We start from the raw sequence: 17,772 nt of genomic DNA, 5'->3' as shown, positions 1-17,772 counted from the left end.
ATGAAATAAGGAACAATAAGGAATGCTGTATTTAAAAGCAAAAAAATACAAAGATTTATATTTGATACATCGTCATTTCTGTCAGAAATGAGACAGGCGTACACAAAGCACCACTCACAAGTGAGGTGAGAGACATATTATCAAAAGGTAGTTATACACACACACAAACACCAACACACCTGAACTGAAGAAAAACTCAGGACACACAGACAAACCTATTACACACACACACACATCCTGGGATTATCAGCTTTCTCTTGGACCCTCGTTACACACACTCCGATCTCATGATGATGTGCGAGGTGATGCCCACCATTTCGGAGGACGGGCGTGGTGGCACGGGTGGGGGCCCATCCTCTCCGGCCGGGGTCGGAGGGCCCGGGGGTGCCATGGGAGGAGGGGGCTACGGCGGCAGGGAGTCCAGGAGCGGAGGGGACGAAGGGGGCAGCACGGGGAACCTGGAGTCCCTGATGGTGAACATGCTGACGGAGAGGGAGCGGCTGCTGGAGAGCCTGAGGGAGACCCAGGACTGCCTGGGCACGGCTCAGCTTCGGCTCCGCGAGCTAGGCCACGAGAAGGACTCCCTCTCGAGACAGCTCTCCATCGCCCTGCCACAGGTATGACCCCCAAACGGCCCCTAGTGTGTGTGTGAGAGTGTGTGTGTGTGAGAGTGTGTGTGTGTGAGAGTGTGAGTGTGTTTATGTGTGCTTATGCAGTATGTATGCATGCATATAGAGAGAGACTGAGAGAAATAAAGAGAGAGACAGCGAGAGTGACTAAGCTAAGGGTCAGGAAAAGTACAGTACTGACACATTTATAGCAACCTTTACAGCACAGTGACTAGTATAGATGGGACGTCAACACTGCGTCTACAGAATCCTGTATCTGCATTCATATTGTGCTTACAGATGAGATGGGAGGATTTGTGCTTGTGTATCCTTTAGTTTTTCTGCTTCACAGCTCAGCATTTTCTTTGTGCTTTTTGTCCAACTCCTAGTAGGAAGGGAATAAATTAGTTGTTTCAGTTAGCTGTAGTGTTTGGATAAAAGCGTCTGCTAAATGAATAAAAATGTTTCTATAACGACCTAAATGCTTGAGAGTGACATAGTATACTGTGTCTCTTTTAAATTGTGCAACGTAACTGTTAATGAACGTAATTCACCCTTACATAGAGTCATGTCATGCATGTATTTGTTTACTGAACCGCAGTGGAATATTACAGTCTAATTATGGAATTGGTACATATACCAACCTGTCACACATATCCATGTTAAAGCCCATATGGTTGCATGCTACAGTAGAGTGCGGAGGAAGCCTTTCACGATTGCAGTCGACTGAACGCCGCCCGATGGCCATGGCGATCGTGTGGGAGATGAAATAAAAAAAACTTAATGATAAGAAAACATGAGACGCCAACTGAGCTGACCCCTATCCAAACAAGAAACAATCCCAGAAGGCTCGGAGCCAGTGTACCCACTGTGTCACCATCTGGATATCCCTCCACCGTCCTCCTGCCTCCTCTCTCCCTCTCCCATCTCTGCTCCTACCTCTCTCTGTCGAGCATCATTTGTTTAGGATACCTGCTTATGGTGTCTGGCCTGAACGGTGTCAGATGTGGTAGTTGTAGTCTTTTTAAGCCCGAGAAGGTGCCACACATGGCCCTACAAAAACCCTATGATGTTTTCTCTGTAGGAGGCATGGGAAACGACTGAACGAGCACTGTCTGGGTTCTGTAGCAGTGGGGTGTTTACCGTATTAAACCTGGAGGGGATTTTCAAAAAGCCCTGAAGAGCAGTTTGGAGGTTGGGGGGTGTACTCCCTAAAGGGTTGTAAATGACATATTGGTGCTGCGTTTCTTGCCTCTCTTGTGCATTCCAGTGCAGTATCATTGTGTAACAGAGTGATGTAATCCATGCCTGCCAGTTTACAGAGGAGGCTGAGCTTGAGAATGACTGAGTAGACTGTGTGGGTCCACGGCCTGGTTGACGACGCATGTTTACGTTCCCCTAGTCTCCCATACACATTTACAGCATCGCGAGGGGACATTTGCTGTGTGTGTCAGTCTGTGTTTTGTGTGCGAGTTGCCTTTTCTGTGTGTTTTTTTTGTACAAGTGAGGTGTGTTCTCTGTATCTGAGACAGAGCAGTGTTTTTTGTACAAGTGAGGTGTGTTCTCTGTATCTGAGCGAGTGTGTGTTTGGTCACGCTTCTGAGCGGGACTGTGTGCTGGGATGAGACGAGGTCCCCGGCCCAGACAGAGCCTGCCTCGGTTCTCCGAGCACACGGCCAAGTCCCTTTGAAGACACGTTGGGGCACATCAGAACAGGTTGTTCATAATGCTGCTGAACACGTCTGCTGTGTTCTACAGGAGTTTGCCGTGCTGACTAAGGAGCTGAATGTTTGCCGGGAGCAGCTCCTAGAGAGGGAGGAGGAGATCGCTGAGCTTAAGGCGGAGAGGAACAACACGCGTGTAAGACGTCGATCGGCCATGTTTTTGTTTTTTTTCTTTCTCACGATGACGTGGGAATACTTCCTGTTCCCTCCATATTTCTCCTTTCCTCACTTTGTCTAAAACATTCTTCTCTTCCTGACCCTACTTTACTCCTCCACTATATCTCCTACCCCTTTGCATCTTATCTGCATGCCTCTCTATTCATCTAATTCTTTCTCTGCTCCTTCCCCCTCTTTCTTCTGCCTATGAATCGCCCTGCATCTGCCCTCCCTCCCTTTCCTCTTTTCTCTCTTCCACCTGCAATCCATCACTTTCTGTTTCATCCTCTATTTCCCCTACTTCCATTCTTCCAATCTCCTTTTTCTTCATTTCTCATCCTCACTTAACCTCTCTATTTCCGTCTCTCTTTCAACCTTACACTCTCTCTCCGTCTCGCTCCCTCTCTCCTTCTGTCTCTCTTTCAACCTTTCTGTCTCTCTTTCAACCTTTCTGTCTCTCTTTCAACCTTTCTTTCTCTCTTCCACAGTTGTTGCTGGAGCACCTGGAGTGCCTAGTGTCTCGACACGAGCGTAGCCTGAGGATGACGGTGGTGAAGCGACAGACCCAGTCTCCTGCAGGGGTGTCCAGCGAGGTGGAGGTCCTCAAGGCCCTCAAGTCTCTGTTTGAGCACCACAAGGCTCTGGACGAGAAGGTGGGCAACTGGCTGGCGGCAGCCATTTTGGCTCTTTCACAACTGTGCTCTAACCGGTGTAGCGAACGAGCTAACGTCCAGAGAGGGTAACGCTTGCTCCGTGTCTTCAGGTCCGGGAAAGGCTTCGCGTGGCCTTGGAGAGGGTGTCCATGTTAGAGGATCAGCTGGCATCGTCTTCACAAGAGGTACAAGCCAAACAGTCCCCCACCACCATGGCTGTCCACAGTAGACATGCCTCTGCTTCATGTATCTAGCCGAGGACCAGGCTTCATTCAGTTGTTTCCATGTGTGTTTCTCACAGGTAATCTCTTTAAGAGACCAAATTAAAAGACGACAGCAAGGGTTGGACAGCGGGAAAGATGTAAGGGAGGGTTTTATGCATGCCGGTTCCAGTGTTGTGTGTGTTAGAGTCCCAAAGTCACTAGCGTACTTATATGGGTATCATGGTGTCTAAACGTGCTCTATAAAGGACATTTCATTGTGTTTTATGTTTACACCCGCCTGTCTTCTCATTCTGGTTTTGACTTATGTTTCTTTCTCCATTGCTCCCATTTCTTCTACCCTTCATCCCCCTCATCACATTAGCGTCTACCCAATGGCCCCTCCTCCGGCCTGGATGAGGGAGAGATCGACAGGCAGAGAGAAGGAGAGATCGAGCGACAGAGAGCAGAGCTCTCTCAGCTGAAAGAGAGACTGGCCCTCATGTGTCGACAGGTGAGTGAGAGATAGAGAGAGGGAGACAGAGCGAGAGAGAGGGAGACAGAGAGAGAGAGAGAGAAAGAGAGAGAGAGAGAGAGAGAGAGAGTAGATTTAGATGAATAACTGAATCGAGAGCTGGGGGGAAACGGAGAAGAGGAGAGACAGAACATGTCATGAGACACTCAGAGTCAGACAGAAAAAGGCAGAAATGGAGAAGTTCCAAAAGTAACACAGGTCAGCTGCCCCAGTTTCACACATAATCTACCATACAAGAAGCAACCAGCGTTCCGTGTGACAAGCCCGCACCCTATGGACGAGAACAGTACTTCTATGGGCAGGGGCTGAGAGACTGGTGGAACTCATTTCCCCTTGTCCCTCTTGTGGACAGTTAGAGTATTGCAGCTGCTGAGTCAAACGCAGGCCTCCATAAACAGTAGCACAAGGATGTTTAATGTAAAGTCAATTACCCCATTTTAATTTGAACACAACAAACTATCACACCAGTTGCCAAAATGTAGTCCGAACCTAAACGGTCATCATTCTAAACCGTTGTGTTGCGATGTCGTCTGTGTTTCACGTCAGGTGGGGGAAATAGAGGAACAGCTTGCAGCCGCTAGGAGGGAGGTGACGAAGTCGGAGGAAGCCAATCAGAAGCTCCAGAGGGACGTGAAGGAGGTCTGTTGTGCCAGTCTGTTCCTGGGCAAGGCCTTCCAATGGGCTCATCTTGACCCCCCCTGCTACACAAACTCTACTATACACACACACAGGGTTAGGATCTTTGTGGTTAGAGTTACGGCTAGCCCCAACTGTCATCCTAAAACGGAAAGAGGGTGAGGTTTGGTAGCACGGTTAGGATTAGGATCACAGATAACCCTGTTTTTAGGGTTAGGGTTAGGGTTTTGCCTAGCCTTCGACCCCAAATAAACATGTGTCCTGTGTAATTTTGAGTAAAAAAAAATAAAAATAAAAAAACATTAAAAAAATGATGACATACTGTATATGTACAATATATATAATTGTTTTACTATAATGAGCAAAGGATCAAGGCCTCACCATCATTCACCACAAAATGTCTTCTGTGATTGAAGGCCTTGTGTCAACGAGAGGACATGGAGGAGAGGATCACCACACTAGAACGCAGGTAAATATTTGGGTGCTCATCAGGCTCGACTGTGGTCTTAACACATGCTAGGAGGATTTCTCACATGCCACTACCCCGCCAACTCTCATGCTAAACCCCTGTATGTGGCTACGCTTGTTATATGTACTTACTGTAAGTCGCTCTGGATAAGAGCGTCTGCTAAATGACTAAATGTAAATGTAATGTAAATGTAAATATGCAAATGTGCCACACAGGTGTGAAAACACTTCCTGTTTCCCAGGTTTCCTTTCTGTGCGAACAGTTTTGTATTGCCCTAGTCTGAGGGCCTGACAGTGTTTGTACTAGGGGTTGGATGTAAATTAATGACTAATAGAGAGTATCTTCTGATGCTCTTAGTCTGGGATTAAGACTAATCTATGTCTGGAAGACTGTCCTTACCTAGGCCTAGATTAAGCAATCATTTCGATTAGTGTGTACATTAGGATTTAGAAATGTGTTGTTAGTTTAGTGCTATCTCTAAAAGCCAGCAGAGGCAATATATTGTATTGGGTTTAATATGTGTCCCCGAAATGACCAAAACATTTTGTCCATGTTGGAAACAGGTACCTCAGTGCTCAGAGAGAAGCCACGTCTTTGCACGATATAAAAGACAAGCTGGAGAATGAGCTCGCTAGCAAGGAGTCACTACACAGACAGGTGAGTCGTTGGCCCACGAACATAATGATTAGCTTCCATGTTACATGATTTTGATTGATTACAAAAACAAAAAAGATGTTCATCCAAAACCAGATTAACCTGCAAATCCAAACATCTGTGAGACACAGCAGTAGCCTTATATTAGCTTTGTTTGTGGTATTAGCACTAAGAGCATTACTAGGGTTTGTAGCATTAGTAATTTTATCAGCATTTGAAGTATTAGCACTATTAGCAGGGTTACCAATGATGGCAGCAACTGACAGCTGTGTTAGTGCCATCGGCATTGTTACCAGGAGACACAAGAGCTCTCAGACAAGGGTTCTTCTTTTAAAATACATATGTGTGCGTGTGTGTGTATGTGTGTGCAGAGCGAAGAGAAGAACCGTCAGCTCCAGGAGCGCCTGGACGATGCTAAACAGAAGCTGCAGCAGACCCTGCAGAGGGCAGAGACCCTGCCAGAGGTGGAGGCCCAGCTGGCACAGAGAGTGGCTGCACTCAACAAGGTAAACTGCCACTGAGGTCACCGTGGCGACCTGGGACACCACTATGGAGATCACACATCTCAACTGAGTGGTCCAGCTCAGTACCTATCAGACTCCCCCCCCCCCCCCTCCGTCCATCTCTGTGTAATCATCTTTTCTGTCTCTCTCTCTCTCTCTCTTTGACTCTCTCACCTACTCTCACTCTTTCTTCTCTGTTTCCTTTGAACTTATTCATCTCTCTTTTCCCTCCTGTCTCTTTCTCTCCCCTTTCTCTCTTCTCCGTCTCCCTACCCTACTCCCCTTTTCTTCATCTCTCTCCCCCCTGCTTATGTAGGCTGAGGAACGCCATGGAAACTTTGAGGAGCGTTTGAGGCAAATGGAGGCACAACTGGAGGAGAAAAACCAGGAGCTACAGAGAGTAATGGAGCCATCTTCCCCTCTGCATAATTCAGCGCCTGCCATTTTAGACAATATAAAACCAATCTTCTCTATGTTTTGTCAATTTACTCGTAAGCCTTTACCCTGATTCTTCCTTTCTTCTTTATAGGCAAGACAGAGAGAGAAAATGAATGACGAACACAACAAACGCCTTTCAGACACGGTGGATAAGCTACTGTCTGAGTCAAATGAGAGGCTGCAGCTCCACCTGAAAGAGAGAATGGCTGCTCTGGAGGAGAAGGTAGGAAAGATGAAGCTGACTGCCATATAAGACAGGTAGTGATGCAAACAGTAATTAGTTAGTACTTATGAAGTGATTGCATTGTGTGAACAGCTCGTTGTTTCATCGCCCTCTAGAACTCCCTGTCAGAGGAGTTATCTAACATGAAGAAAATTCAAGATGATCTTCTTGCGAACAAGGTAAAGAAGCACCTGTCGTATGTTCAATGTTCAATGTATTTATTTGTTATTGTCATAGAAAACAACGAAATTCTGTTTAGAGCATTCGAAACACTGCATAGTTTGACATAAAAAGTGCAATACAAACTGTGCAATATGCCTCCAATAAACTCCCCATAAATAACCCCTGTGTAAACCTTAGCACAATCAATACACGTAACAGTAACAATAGCAATATTCAGTATTAGCAGCATCGTGATCGTATGGCCTTCTTATGCCAGCATCGTGGTGTACACACTCTACGGTTTCGCTTTGGATAAACACTAAATTAATAAAATGTCTACTCTACTACTTATAAGCAAATACATCTTTGTTTTTCATATTTGTAGATAAACACAAGGATTTGAGATTGGCTCCTTGTTCATAGTAATATTAGAGCACGTCCCACTGAAACTTATTGTGTGTCACAAGCAAGACCAAAACATGCTCCTATGCACTGAAGTGTCACTGATGTAAAAGCACTGATCCATGTCTGAAAGTTGGGAAGGCTAAATACAATACATCAGCAGACAAAACAAAACACACAAACGCAATAGTGGAGTTCAGTTATTCACTTATTATCATGATCTCATGCTTGATTTAGAAATAAAGTGTGGTGGAAATAACTCAGCATGTCTGATGTAAACATGTGGAGGCTGCTTTGCTTGAATATAACATCCAGACATGTCCATCCCTGTGCCCGCCCCTGTGCCCCCCCCTGTGCCCCCCCCTGTGTCCGCCCCTGTGCCCGCCCCTGTGCCCGCCCCTGTGCCCGCCCCTGTGCCCGCCCCTGTGCCCCCCCCTGTGCCCGCCCCTGTGTTCGCCCCTGTGCCCCCCCCTGTGCCCCCCCCTGTGCCCACCCCTGTGTCCGCCCCTGTGCCCCCCCCTGTGCCCACCCCTGTGCCCGCCCCTGTGCCCGCCCCTGTGTCCGCCCCTGTGCCCGCCCCTGTGCCCGCCCCTGTGTTTTCCCCTGTGCCCCCCCCTGTGCCCACCCCTGTGTCCGCCCCTGTGCCCCCCCCTGTGCCCGCCCCTGTGTCCGCCCCTGTGCCCCCCCCTGTGTCCGCCCCTGTGCCCCCCCCTGTGCCCGCCCCTGTGTCCGCCCCTGTGCCCCCCCCTGTGTCCGCCCCTGTGCCCCCCCCTGTGTCCGCCCCTGTGTCCCCCCCTGTGTCCGCCCCTGTGTCCCCCCCTGTGCCCCCCAGGACCAACTCATAGCAGAGCTGGAGAGGATTCAGCTGGAGCTGGACCAGCTGAGGGGCCGGCCAGGCTCCTGCTACTCCAGGTTAGCCAACATGGAGCTGCAAGGGTATTTATATACATATATTCTATACAACTATCCAAATAAATACACATTTGTGTTATTCCCAAGGGGAAAGTAATGCTGTGTGCCCCTGCCCGAGGATGCCCTCTCTGTTTTCACACCAACACAGTACTTTATCTCTCTGTTTATTTGTTTATGTAGTCGTTTGAGAGTAAAGTAACTATTGACATCAAAGCAACAGTTGTTGCACTTATGGCCACAGTGATAAATGTTCTTAGATTATGTAAATGTTTTTATTGTTATGCATGTATTTTTGTGCTTTGTTTTCCGAAAGAGAAAAGATTACGAGTGACGCGTCATAACTGAATCGTTCCATATTTTTCTTAATCTCACACCGATGATTCAGGAAATAGGGGGGAGGGGGGCATTACATTGTCTGTAAGCAGGACAAATGTGATTTGACAAAGCGCTTCCGTTTTGAATCTCACAAACTCTGTAGGGCGGGCAGCGTCAGCTCACTGCCATCCACCCTTTTTCGAAGATCTCTTCCAGGGAGTGCCTCGGAGCTGCGCTACCCCCAGGGAGGAGGCTCGCTCCCGGCCGGCTATGGCAACTCCTCCGGCGGGGTGGTGGTCCGCCGGGCCCACCGCGGACGATGGGCTCCCCCCAGGGATGACAGCAACAAGGTGAGCGTGTGACCTCATCAGCCGGCACCTATCAGCCTCCTGCAGCTGTTGCCGGCGGTTTTGAAAAGAGGACAGAAAGACCTTCCAAAGAGCTTTCTTTGTTGTTGTTGTTTCTCAGAGAAGTAGCTGTCTTTCTGTCTTCAACTCTCTCCCTTTTCTTTTTCTCTCTCTTCGTTACATGGTACCCCCCTCCCCTCTTCCCCCCTCCTTTTGCCGCAGTACGGGGAGTGGGACAGTGGCACCATGATGGGTCCAGGGTTTGAGGGAGGCGTGGAGGGGGGCTGCTCAGACGAGGAGGAAGACCGGGAGACCTTGTTTGGCTCGGAGCTGCTGTCGCCCAGCGGTCAGACGGACGTCCAGACCCTGGCCATCATGCTGCAGGAGCAGCTGGAAGCCATCAACAAGGAGATCAAGTATGTGGCCAGGTCTTCTCCTCAGGGTGACGAAGCGGATATGAGATGGAACAGGACCAACTTGTCTAGATATTACACTGAATTCACAGTTCAGAATCATTTGAGGGGAGGTGTATTACTCAGATATCATGTATATAGAGTCATTATCGTTCATCATGTTTGCAATGGATGATTCAGTTCCTTTCTGTCTGTATTTTAATTATCTAACCTGACTTCCTCTCTTTTCCTTTCCTGTCTCTTCCCCTCTTCCCTCTCCTCTCCTCCGTCTCCTCCCCTCTACTCTTCTCTCCTCTCCTCCCTCTCCTCCCCTCTTCTCTCCTCTTCTCCTTTTCTTCTCTCCTCTCCTCTCCTGCCTCTTCCCTCCTCCCTCTCATCTCCTCTTCTCTCCTCTTCTCTCCTCTCCTTATCTTCTCTCCTCCCTCTCCTCTTCTCTCCTCTCTCCTCTCCTTATCTTCTCTTCTCTCCTCCCTCTCCTCTCCTCTCCTCTCCTCTGTCCTCTCCTCCTCTCCTCTCCTCCCTCTCCTCCCCTCTGCTCTCCTCCCTCTCCTCTCCTCTCCCAGGCTGATACAGGAGGAGAAGGAGAGCACAGAGCTGAGGGCGGAGGAGATTGAGAGCCGGGTCAGCAGCGTGGCCCTGGACGCCCCACCTCTTCCACCGTCGTCGCTGGGCGGGGGGCGAGACAGCTTGGGGAGGGGCTACATGACCCCCTCCATCACCTCCTCCACCCTGGCCTCCCCCTCACCCCCCAGCTCTGGACACTCCACCCCCAGACTGCCGCATTCCCCTGCTCGAGAAACAGACAGACAGGTACCTCCACACAGCTGAATGCTTCTCCTGTAGTGCTTGTCTGTGTGTGGATAGTATACTGTATGTGGGTTAAGGATGGGATGGGATAGGGAGTCAGGTGGCTTAGCGGTTAGGGAGCGGTTAGGGAATCTGGCTAGTAATCTGAAGGTTTCCGGTTCGATTCCGGCCGTGCAAAAATGACGTTGTGTCCTTGGGCAAGGCACTTCACCCTACTTGCCTCGGTGGAATGTCCCTGTACTTACTGTAAGTCGCTCTGGATAAATGCTAAAATGACAACAAAAAATGTGAGTGTTTGGTTTGTGTTGGTGTCTGGAGGAGCTATGTGCCACTCCCACCGAAGTGCGTCAAATCCTAAGAAGTCCTTCACAATTGATTGTTTTTGTGATTAGAGACAAAGCAACAAAGCAAGAAAAAGAGGTTTCTGCTGCGCTAAACTGGATATTTATTGGTGTTACAGAATAGCAAAGAGGGAGATGACTGCAGGGCTTTGGCTCTGATTGATTCCACCCCTCCCCCAGTCCCTCGAGCTCTGCGATTGGACAGAATGACTCACACACACCCAGGAGCAGGGCTGGATGATCACCGCGAATTCCGCAGGTACACTTTAATTATTAAAACAATGACCAAACGTCTTTCGAAATGGGTCTGGCTTCATTAAAATACACAAAAATAGTTCAGGTATGAAAAACATTTATGTCATTATTTTGTTAGAAGTTATTTTAAAGTCGAGATAATGATTTCAGGCCGTGAGTAATCAGTAGACCAAACCGTGTCCCTTGATGCGCTGTAGTGATGTTTGGCTATCTCTGTTTGGTTGTTGATTGTTCATACTAGTCTTTCTGCTGATGGTGTCACCACCAGTAGTCAGGATTCTCTCCACAAAGCCAGCAAGAAAAAGAGTATCAAGTCCTCCATTGGTCGGCTGTTTGGGAAGAAGGAGAAGGGCAGGATGGGAGGGCCTGGCCGGGAGTCTGCCTCTCTGGGTAAATCAAATCAAAATGTATTCATATAGCCCTTTTTACAAGCAATGTCACTGAGGGCTTCACATACACCCATAGAACTGCCCCTCAACCAACCTAAACCCTCAAGGAAGACAAGGAAAAACTCCCCAAAAAACTCAGTAGAGGAGAGGAAAATGGAAACCAAGCTTCCAGTAGCTCAGCCGGCAACCGTTTGTCAGTTGTACTTAACCACTCATTGTGGTATAATATTCCTGTATGTATTTTGAAGTGTATGGTTGTCTTTGAACGATCTTTGAGCGATTGGGAAGGATGTCCAAAAGACGTCATACTCACACACGTCATGTGGAGCGGTAATGTAGGATGTCAGAGACCAGGTATCATTCTTGACCTTTGACCTCCGCCCTCAGCCTCTACGCCATCTGATGACCTGGGTTCTGCCGACCCCCTGGGCCTGACCAAGATGGGGACAGGAACCGTGGAGAAGGATCGACGCAGCAAGAAAAAGTCAGAACTCTTTTTCAAAACCCTTCGGCTTTGCTCTGTCTCCTGGCAACCAGAGAACTCTTGACATATTAAAAGCAAACGAGACTGAGCCTTATGTCATATGAAGCGTAATGTCATTTAAACTGAGCCTTATGTCATATGAAGCGTAATGTCATTTAAACTGAGCCTTATGTCATATGAAGCGTAATGTCATTTAAACTGAGCCTTATGTCATATGAAGCGTAATGTCATTTAAACTGAGCCTTATGTCATATGAAGCGTAATGTCATCTAAACTGAGCCTTATGTCATATGAAGCGTAATGTCATCTAAACTGAGCCTTATGTCATATGAAGCGTAATGTCATCTAAACTGAGCCTTATGTCATATGAAGCGTAATGTCATCTAAACTGAGCCTTATGTCATACGGAGCGTAATGTCATGTAAAGGTCATTGTACATTGGGCAGTGTGAGGTGGAATACAGCAGTTGAGTTCTGTTCTGATATTAAGTGTTGTTTCTGTGTCTGTCCCAGGCATGACCTACTTGAAGAAGCTTGTCGCCAGGGTCTCCCCTTCGCTTCCTGGGATGGGCCCACCGTGGTCACCTGGCTGGAGGTAGCTCTACTCTCCCATCTCCTCCAGTCCTTTCCTCTCCTCCGCTGAACTGGAAACGTACAAATGGATTTGTGTTCTGAAATGCAAGCGTGTGCGTGTCCCCCAACACGTGTCCCCTCTCTCCTCCCAGCTGTGGGTGGGGATGCCCGCGTGGTACGTGGCGGCCTGCCGCGCCAACGTGAAGAGCGGTGCCATCATGGCCAACCTGTCAGACACGGAGATCCAGAGAGAGATCGGCATCAGCAACCCCCTGCACCGCCTCAAGCTGCGCCTGGCCATCCAGGAGATGGTGTCCCTCACCAGCCCCTCCGCCCCCGCCAGCACCCGCTCTGTGAGTGGAGCTCTGGTGGACACGCTCGCTCAAGCACGCGCGCGCACACGCAGACATGCTAATAAACATGGACCGGTTTCAGGCTTAACTAGGAGCACACCTAGCACTCTTTTTAAGTCAGAGGGTGTGTTCGTGGGAGAAGTCACTCTGCCAGACAGACAGACACAGACAGACACAGACAGACCCAGACAGACCCAGACAGACCCAGACAGACCCAGACAGACCCAGACAGACAGACCCAGACAGACCCAGACAGACCCAGACAGACCCAGTCAGACCCAGACAGACACAGACAGACAGACACAGACAGACACACAGACTGATCTTTCTCCTACTGCACACATATAGTACACATTAGTGAAGTCAGTCCTTTCTGGGCTCATTTACATTTATTCATTTAGCAGACGCTTTTATCCAAAGCGACTTCCAAGGGAGAGCTTTAAAAAGTGCATAGGTCACTCATCATAACAACAAGATAGCCAAAAAACATCGCGAGTAGCCAAAACATGAAGCACAGATTGTGAACAACCAAGGGCTCATATCCACAACAGAGAAGAGAGAGAGTGCCCAGAATATCCCTCCCATTTCCACCCAACACTTCAAACCGAGGGAACAAATTCAAACACACTTAACCGCTTTTATACTTGCATGTGTACTATGAAATGTAAAAATGCAAATAGTAAGGTTCTGTATATATTTAATTTTCTCCCATACCAATGACAGTCCACCAGTAACATCTGGATGACTCACGCAGAGATGGAGTCCTTGACTGCCGCAACTAAACCAGTAAGTCACAAACATGGCTTGTTGTTGTTTCTCAAAGTTTCTAAAAAATACGTTTGAACAACTCATGTTTAGATGACCAGCTTTCACCAAACTTGTATCCCTCAGTAAATGTGAATTCATCAGAGGCAATCATACTGAGATTCCACAGAGATACTAGTTTACAGTAAAATCAATCCAACTGGATTTTAGATTATCATAAAGAGCAGAATTCCCTGAGGAGACTGTGTTCCATTATAGATTGCAGGTCGAGCAACTTGCTTGAAATGAACCAGTCGGTCTGGACTCAAATGAAATGACGTTGATTCACTCTCCTCTTTTTTCTTTGTTCCTGATTAGGCATATATGGCTGCATCTCTCCCCAACTGTTCCCTACAAATCTATTTAAACGTAGCATTTCTCCAACTAATTCTCATTCACTAACAAACTATTCCTGCTTCTCTCCTTCCTTCTCTCCTTCCCTCTATTCTTTTTTGCGTTCCCTCTGAACCTCTTCTGACTCCTTTTTATCCTAAAAAACGTGTCCCCTCTCCTTCCATTCCTCCATCTCTCTTCCTTTCTCTCTTATTCCTCTTTTCCCCTTCACCCAAAAGGAACAGAAAGAATTTAGCTGGGACCAGGTAAGATGTTTTTTAGTTCCTAGTACATTTACATTTAGTCATTTTGCAGACGCTCTTATCCAGAGCGACTTACAGTAAGTACATTTCTTTGGAAAGCAACTAAAGAAAAACTATTGAATAAACTTTTGCCATAAAAGGAAAACCATTCTACTATCCAAGCAGTTGCAAAGATGATTTATGTCTGTCTTTTAGTTTATTCTTAGTTTCAAGTGGAGGCCGAATATCTGCCAGATGACAGGATTCGCTCATAGCTGTAGAATGTTTTTTGTTAAAAAAAATTTATGCCTCTTCACATTTGTTTTCCCATCAATCCCCCCCTCCCCAACACACACACACACTACTCTCTACCTGCATCCCTCTCTTTGATCTTTCCGTCCAGATCCTGGCCTACGGGGACATGAACCATGAGTGGGTGGGTAACGAGTGGCTGCCCAGCCTGGGCCTGCCACAGTACCGATCCTACTTCATGGAGTCCCTGGTGGACGCCCGCATGCTGGACCACCTCACCAAGAAGGAGCTAAGAGGACAGCTCAAAATGGTGGACAGCTTCCACAGGTATCTGGGACGATACAGTCTTCAGAATCATAGTCATATGGAATGTGTTGAAACGGAAATATGCTAGCTTAAACAGCTAGGGGGTATTTTGTGTGTTTCTAGTGTATTTTGATGCAATTTACTGGATTTTTATTTCATATTAGTAAAGTATTTTGTTTGGATGTACTTGTGAGTGTGTATCTGTGTGTGAGTGTATCTATGTCAGTGTGTGTGTGTGTGTGTGGGGGGGGGGCTTTGCCGGTCGTATCTCTGACAAGTTGCTCTGCCTGTCTCTCAGGGTCAGTCTGCATTATGGCATCATGTGCTTGAAGCGCTTGAACTACGACAGGAAGGAGCTGGAGAGGAGGAGGGAGGAGAGCCAGCATCAGAACCAGGGTGGGGTCCTGACAGATCTTTAGGATTCAATCAATTGTTATTATTATTTGTATTTTCTTTAAGGGCTTCGGTTTGTGTATAGTAGTGTGCACAGTCACACAAACACACACAAACACACACACTGATTTTAAATATGTCTGTTGACCTCAGTGCCTGTGTCCTCCCCCCCCAGATGTAATGGTGTGGTCCAATGAGCGGGTGATGTGTTGGGTGCAGACCATTGGTCTGAAGGAGTTTGCAGACAACCTGACAGAGAGTGGGGTTCATGGAGCTCTTCTGGCCCTGGACGACACCTTTGACTACACCGACCTAGCTCTGCTGCTCCAGATACCCAATCCGAACACACAGGTACTCCTCTTCCTGCTTTCACCATCCAATCCGATGAGACGTTAACTCAATTACCTGTCGAGTCTGAAGAAACGGACATATAACATGATTTTACTGTGAAGCATTTGTTATCTTTCTCTCTCTCTCTCTCTCTCTCTCTCTCTCTCTCTCTCTCTCTCTCTCTCTCTCTCTCTCTCTCTCTCTCTCTCTCTCTCTCTCTCTCTTTCTCTCTCTCTCTCTCTCTCTCTCTCAGGCACGGCAGCTCCTTGAGAAGGAATACAATGCGCTCATCTCCATGGGAACAGAAAGGAGGCCAGATGAAGTAGGTTTAGTATTGGTTGAGATTATTTAGGTTATTAAAATGTCTGATATCTCATATCAGCAGAGAACTTAGATTGATTATAAGGTAGACTATTAACACTTCAAAAACTTCTTATACTGTTAAACTGTAGTTGTCTAGTTGCTACAGAATGCAACACAACTGTATGAGAACCTGCCAATTTTAAGATTTTCGGTTAGGGAATCGGGCTATTAATCAGAAGGTTGCCGGTTCGATTCCCCGACCGTGAAAAATGACATTGTGTTCATGGGAAAGGCACTTCACCCTACTTGCCACTGGGAGAATGTCCCTGTACTTACTGTAAGTCGCTCTGGATAAGAGCGTCTGCTAAATGAAATGAAATGACTCTTCCCTTGCTTCTGGAACCTGCAGTGGATCTCTTTAGGATTTGAATGCTCTGTCTGTGTTTAATCTTCCATGTGTTCACATTCCTCCAACAGGACGGCACCAAGACCTTCACGAGATCCCCCTCCTGGAGAAAGATGTTCAGAGAGAAGGACCTCCGCGGAGTCACCTCGGATTCTTCGGAAACACTACCCGCCAACTTCCGTGCCTCGGCCATCTCCACCCCCTCCGTCACCCTGCGGAAGGTCCAGAGCGAGGGTGAGGACCCTCTTCCTTTCATCCACACCCAGTTTCTCCTGGTTACCCGTTGGACCACAGACAGTTTATTCCAACGTATTCGAATTCCTTTGTTGTTCAGCGTCTGTTAGGGGTTGTTTTCATCCACATGGTTTCACAGTTCCTCCATTGGTAGCTTGGTGTCATTCCTGCCGTTTGAATGGTTGGTGTATCTCCTCTCTGTTTTAGTCAACACTGGTCCTCGGGGTGAAGCCGCATCTGTCAGAACATATTCCTGCTAAAAGATAAGCACACCAGGTGAGTAAGAGGCCCTTCTAAGCGTGTATGTTTACAGTGAAGTCCCACACTGTTTACAGGGACACATTCAACACAATGTTTACAGACGGAAAGGGCAAAAATACTTATACAGAGGTGAATTATACTGTTGCTATACTCAGTTGTGTCACATTCTCTTTTACAGTCCCCCTCCACCCCTAAAAAAGGATCGATCCTGTTTTTTATTTAAGAAAAAAAGAAGATGAATAAAATATGGATGCTAGAACAGGCCTCAGATTGGAACCCTTGAAGACACAAGGACCGTGAGAGATTACTTTCTGAAAATATTATGATAATAATAAGAGTGAGTAAATGGCTGTCACTCTCTCTTTCTCTCTCTCTGTCTCTGTGTTGGTCCACAGTTGTGGCATGAAGCTGTTTGATGATGTAGAAAGTGACTCCATTTCCCATTGTGAGTTAATCTTCAGTTGTGAGTGTGAGATGGCAATATTGACACAATCACTTGATATTTCATTTTTTTTTTTTTCTCATTGAAAGTAAGAGAAATGTCCATTAAGAGCAAGATAATGCTATCTCCCTGGGATAGTAAATGATTATTTGACTTGAGCAGTGGAGAGAGAGATGTCTTTCATCAAATGGAAGTAGCAAAGCAGGTGTTGGGAAGCTGAGAACTGAGGTGTGGTAGATAGCAGGGGAGGGTGAGGATGGGAGTGGAGTACAGGGAGGCACTATGTAAGCCATAACAGACAATGAGATGCACAATTCCAGTAACACAGATGGACAATTAGTGAAGTGAATTATGACAAAACCATGTTGTAAAAAAAAACAAAAAAAACGGAGAATTAACGTTTGTGTTAATATGCATGCCAAAACAAACCATTTTAGAGTGAGAGTAATATCAATCATCTAATGATGTGAAAGCTTGGGTAAGGAGTTTGTAAAATGTGTGTATTTTATTTTTATCATTTTTTATGATAACTGCTTATGTATGTATGTTGTGTGTGTGTGTGTATGTGTGTGTGTATGTATGTATTGAACTGTTTGTTCATTTCATACTTAGTTAAGACTGACTGTAATTTTGTTTTAGGTTGAAAAGTAAATACGTTTCAAATGATGGACATTTACAATATGCTACTTGTATGTGTACATTTTGAAAACAAATTGTGTTATGATTTAAATTAATATGAATAATGAAGAGTAGTGATGATAATTGAATATAATATGATACTAATAATAATGATTGTAAAAGCTGTAATTAAAAAAATATCTGTAAAATGCGACTCAGGAATACCAGTGATCATTATTTTTTCTTGTGTGTTTCCTTTCCCATAGTAACAGGAATGTCAACAATAATATTTCATTT

The 17,772-nt window shown here is 46.7% G+C and overlaps 1 protein-coding gene across 1 annotated transcript; it reads left to right on the top strand.

The window, feature by feature from the left end:
* Nucleotides 1-290: 290 nt before the first annotated feature.
* Nucleotides 291-17,474, top strand: LOC136950787 (liprin-alpha-3-like). The gene is given in 31 exon segments (XM_067245257.1): nt 291-352; nt 434-617; nt 2,367-2,468; nt 2,977-3,141; nt 3,252-3,419; nt 3,727-3,855; nt 4,423-4,515; nt 4,929-4,981; nt 5,545-5,638; nt 6,007-6,141; nt 6,455-6,538; nt 6,668-6,799; nt 6,916-6,978; nt 8,196-8,275; nt 8,796-8,940; nt 9,160-9,353; nt 9,914-10,160; nt 10,618-10,757; nt 10,995-11,143; nt 11,530-11,626; nt 12,139-12,220; nt 12,351-12,551; nt 13,275-13,337; nt 13,928-13,954; nt 14,334-14,509; nt 14,787-14,884; nt 15,057-15,232; nt 15,465-15,533; nt 15,992-16,154; nt 16,362-16,430; nt 16,594-17,474. Coding segments are annotated over 30 exon segments (3,624 nt in total). The 3' UTR covers nt 16,415-16,430; nt 16,594-17,474.
* Nucleotides 17,475-17,772: the final 298 nt, after the last annotated feature.

Source organism: Osmerus mordax, chromosome 10 (genome assembly GCF_038355195.1).
Source record: "Osmerus mordax isolate fOsmMor3 chromosome 10, fOsmMor3.pri, whole genome shotgun sequence".
In the NCBI taxonomy this organism is placed as follows: domain Eukaryota; kingdom Metazoa; phylum Chordata; class Actinopteri; order Osmeriformes; family Osmeridae; genus Osmerus; species Osmerus mordax.
Note: the sequence above shows the minus strand (reverse complement) of the source record. Positions and strands in the feature narration are given on the sequence as shown.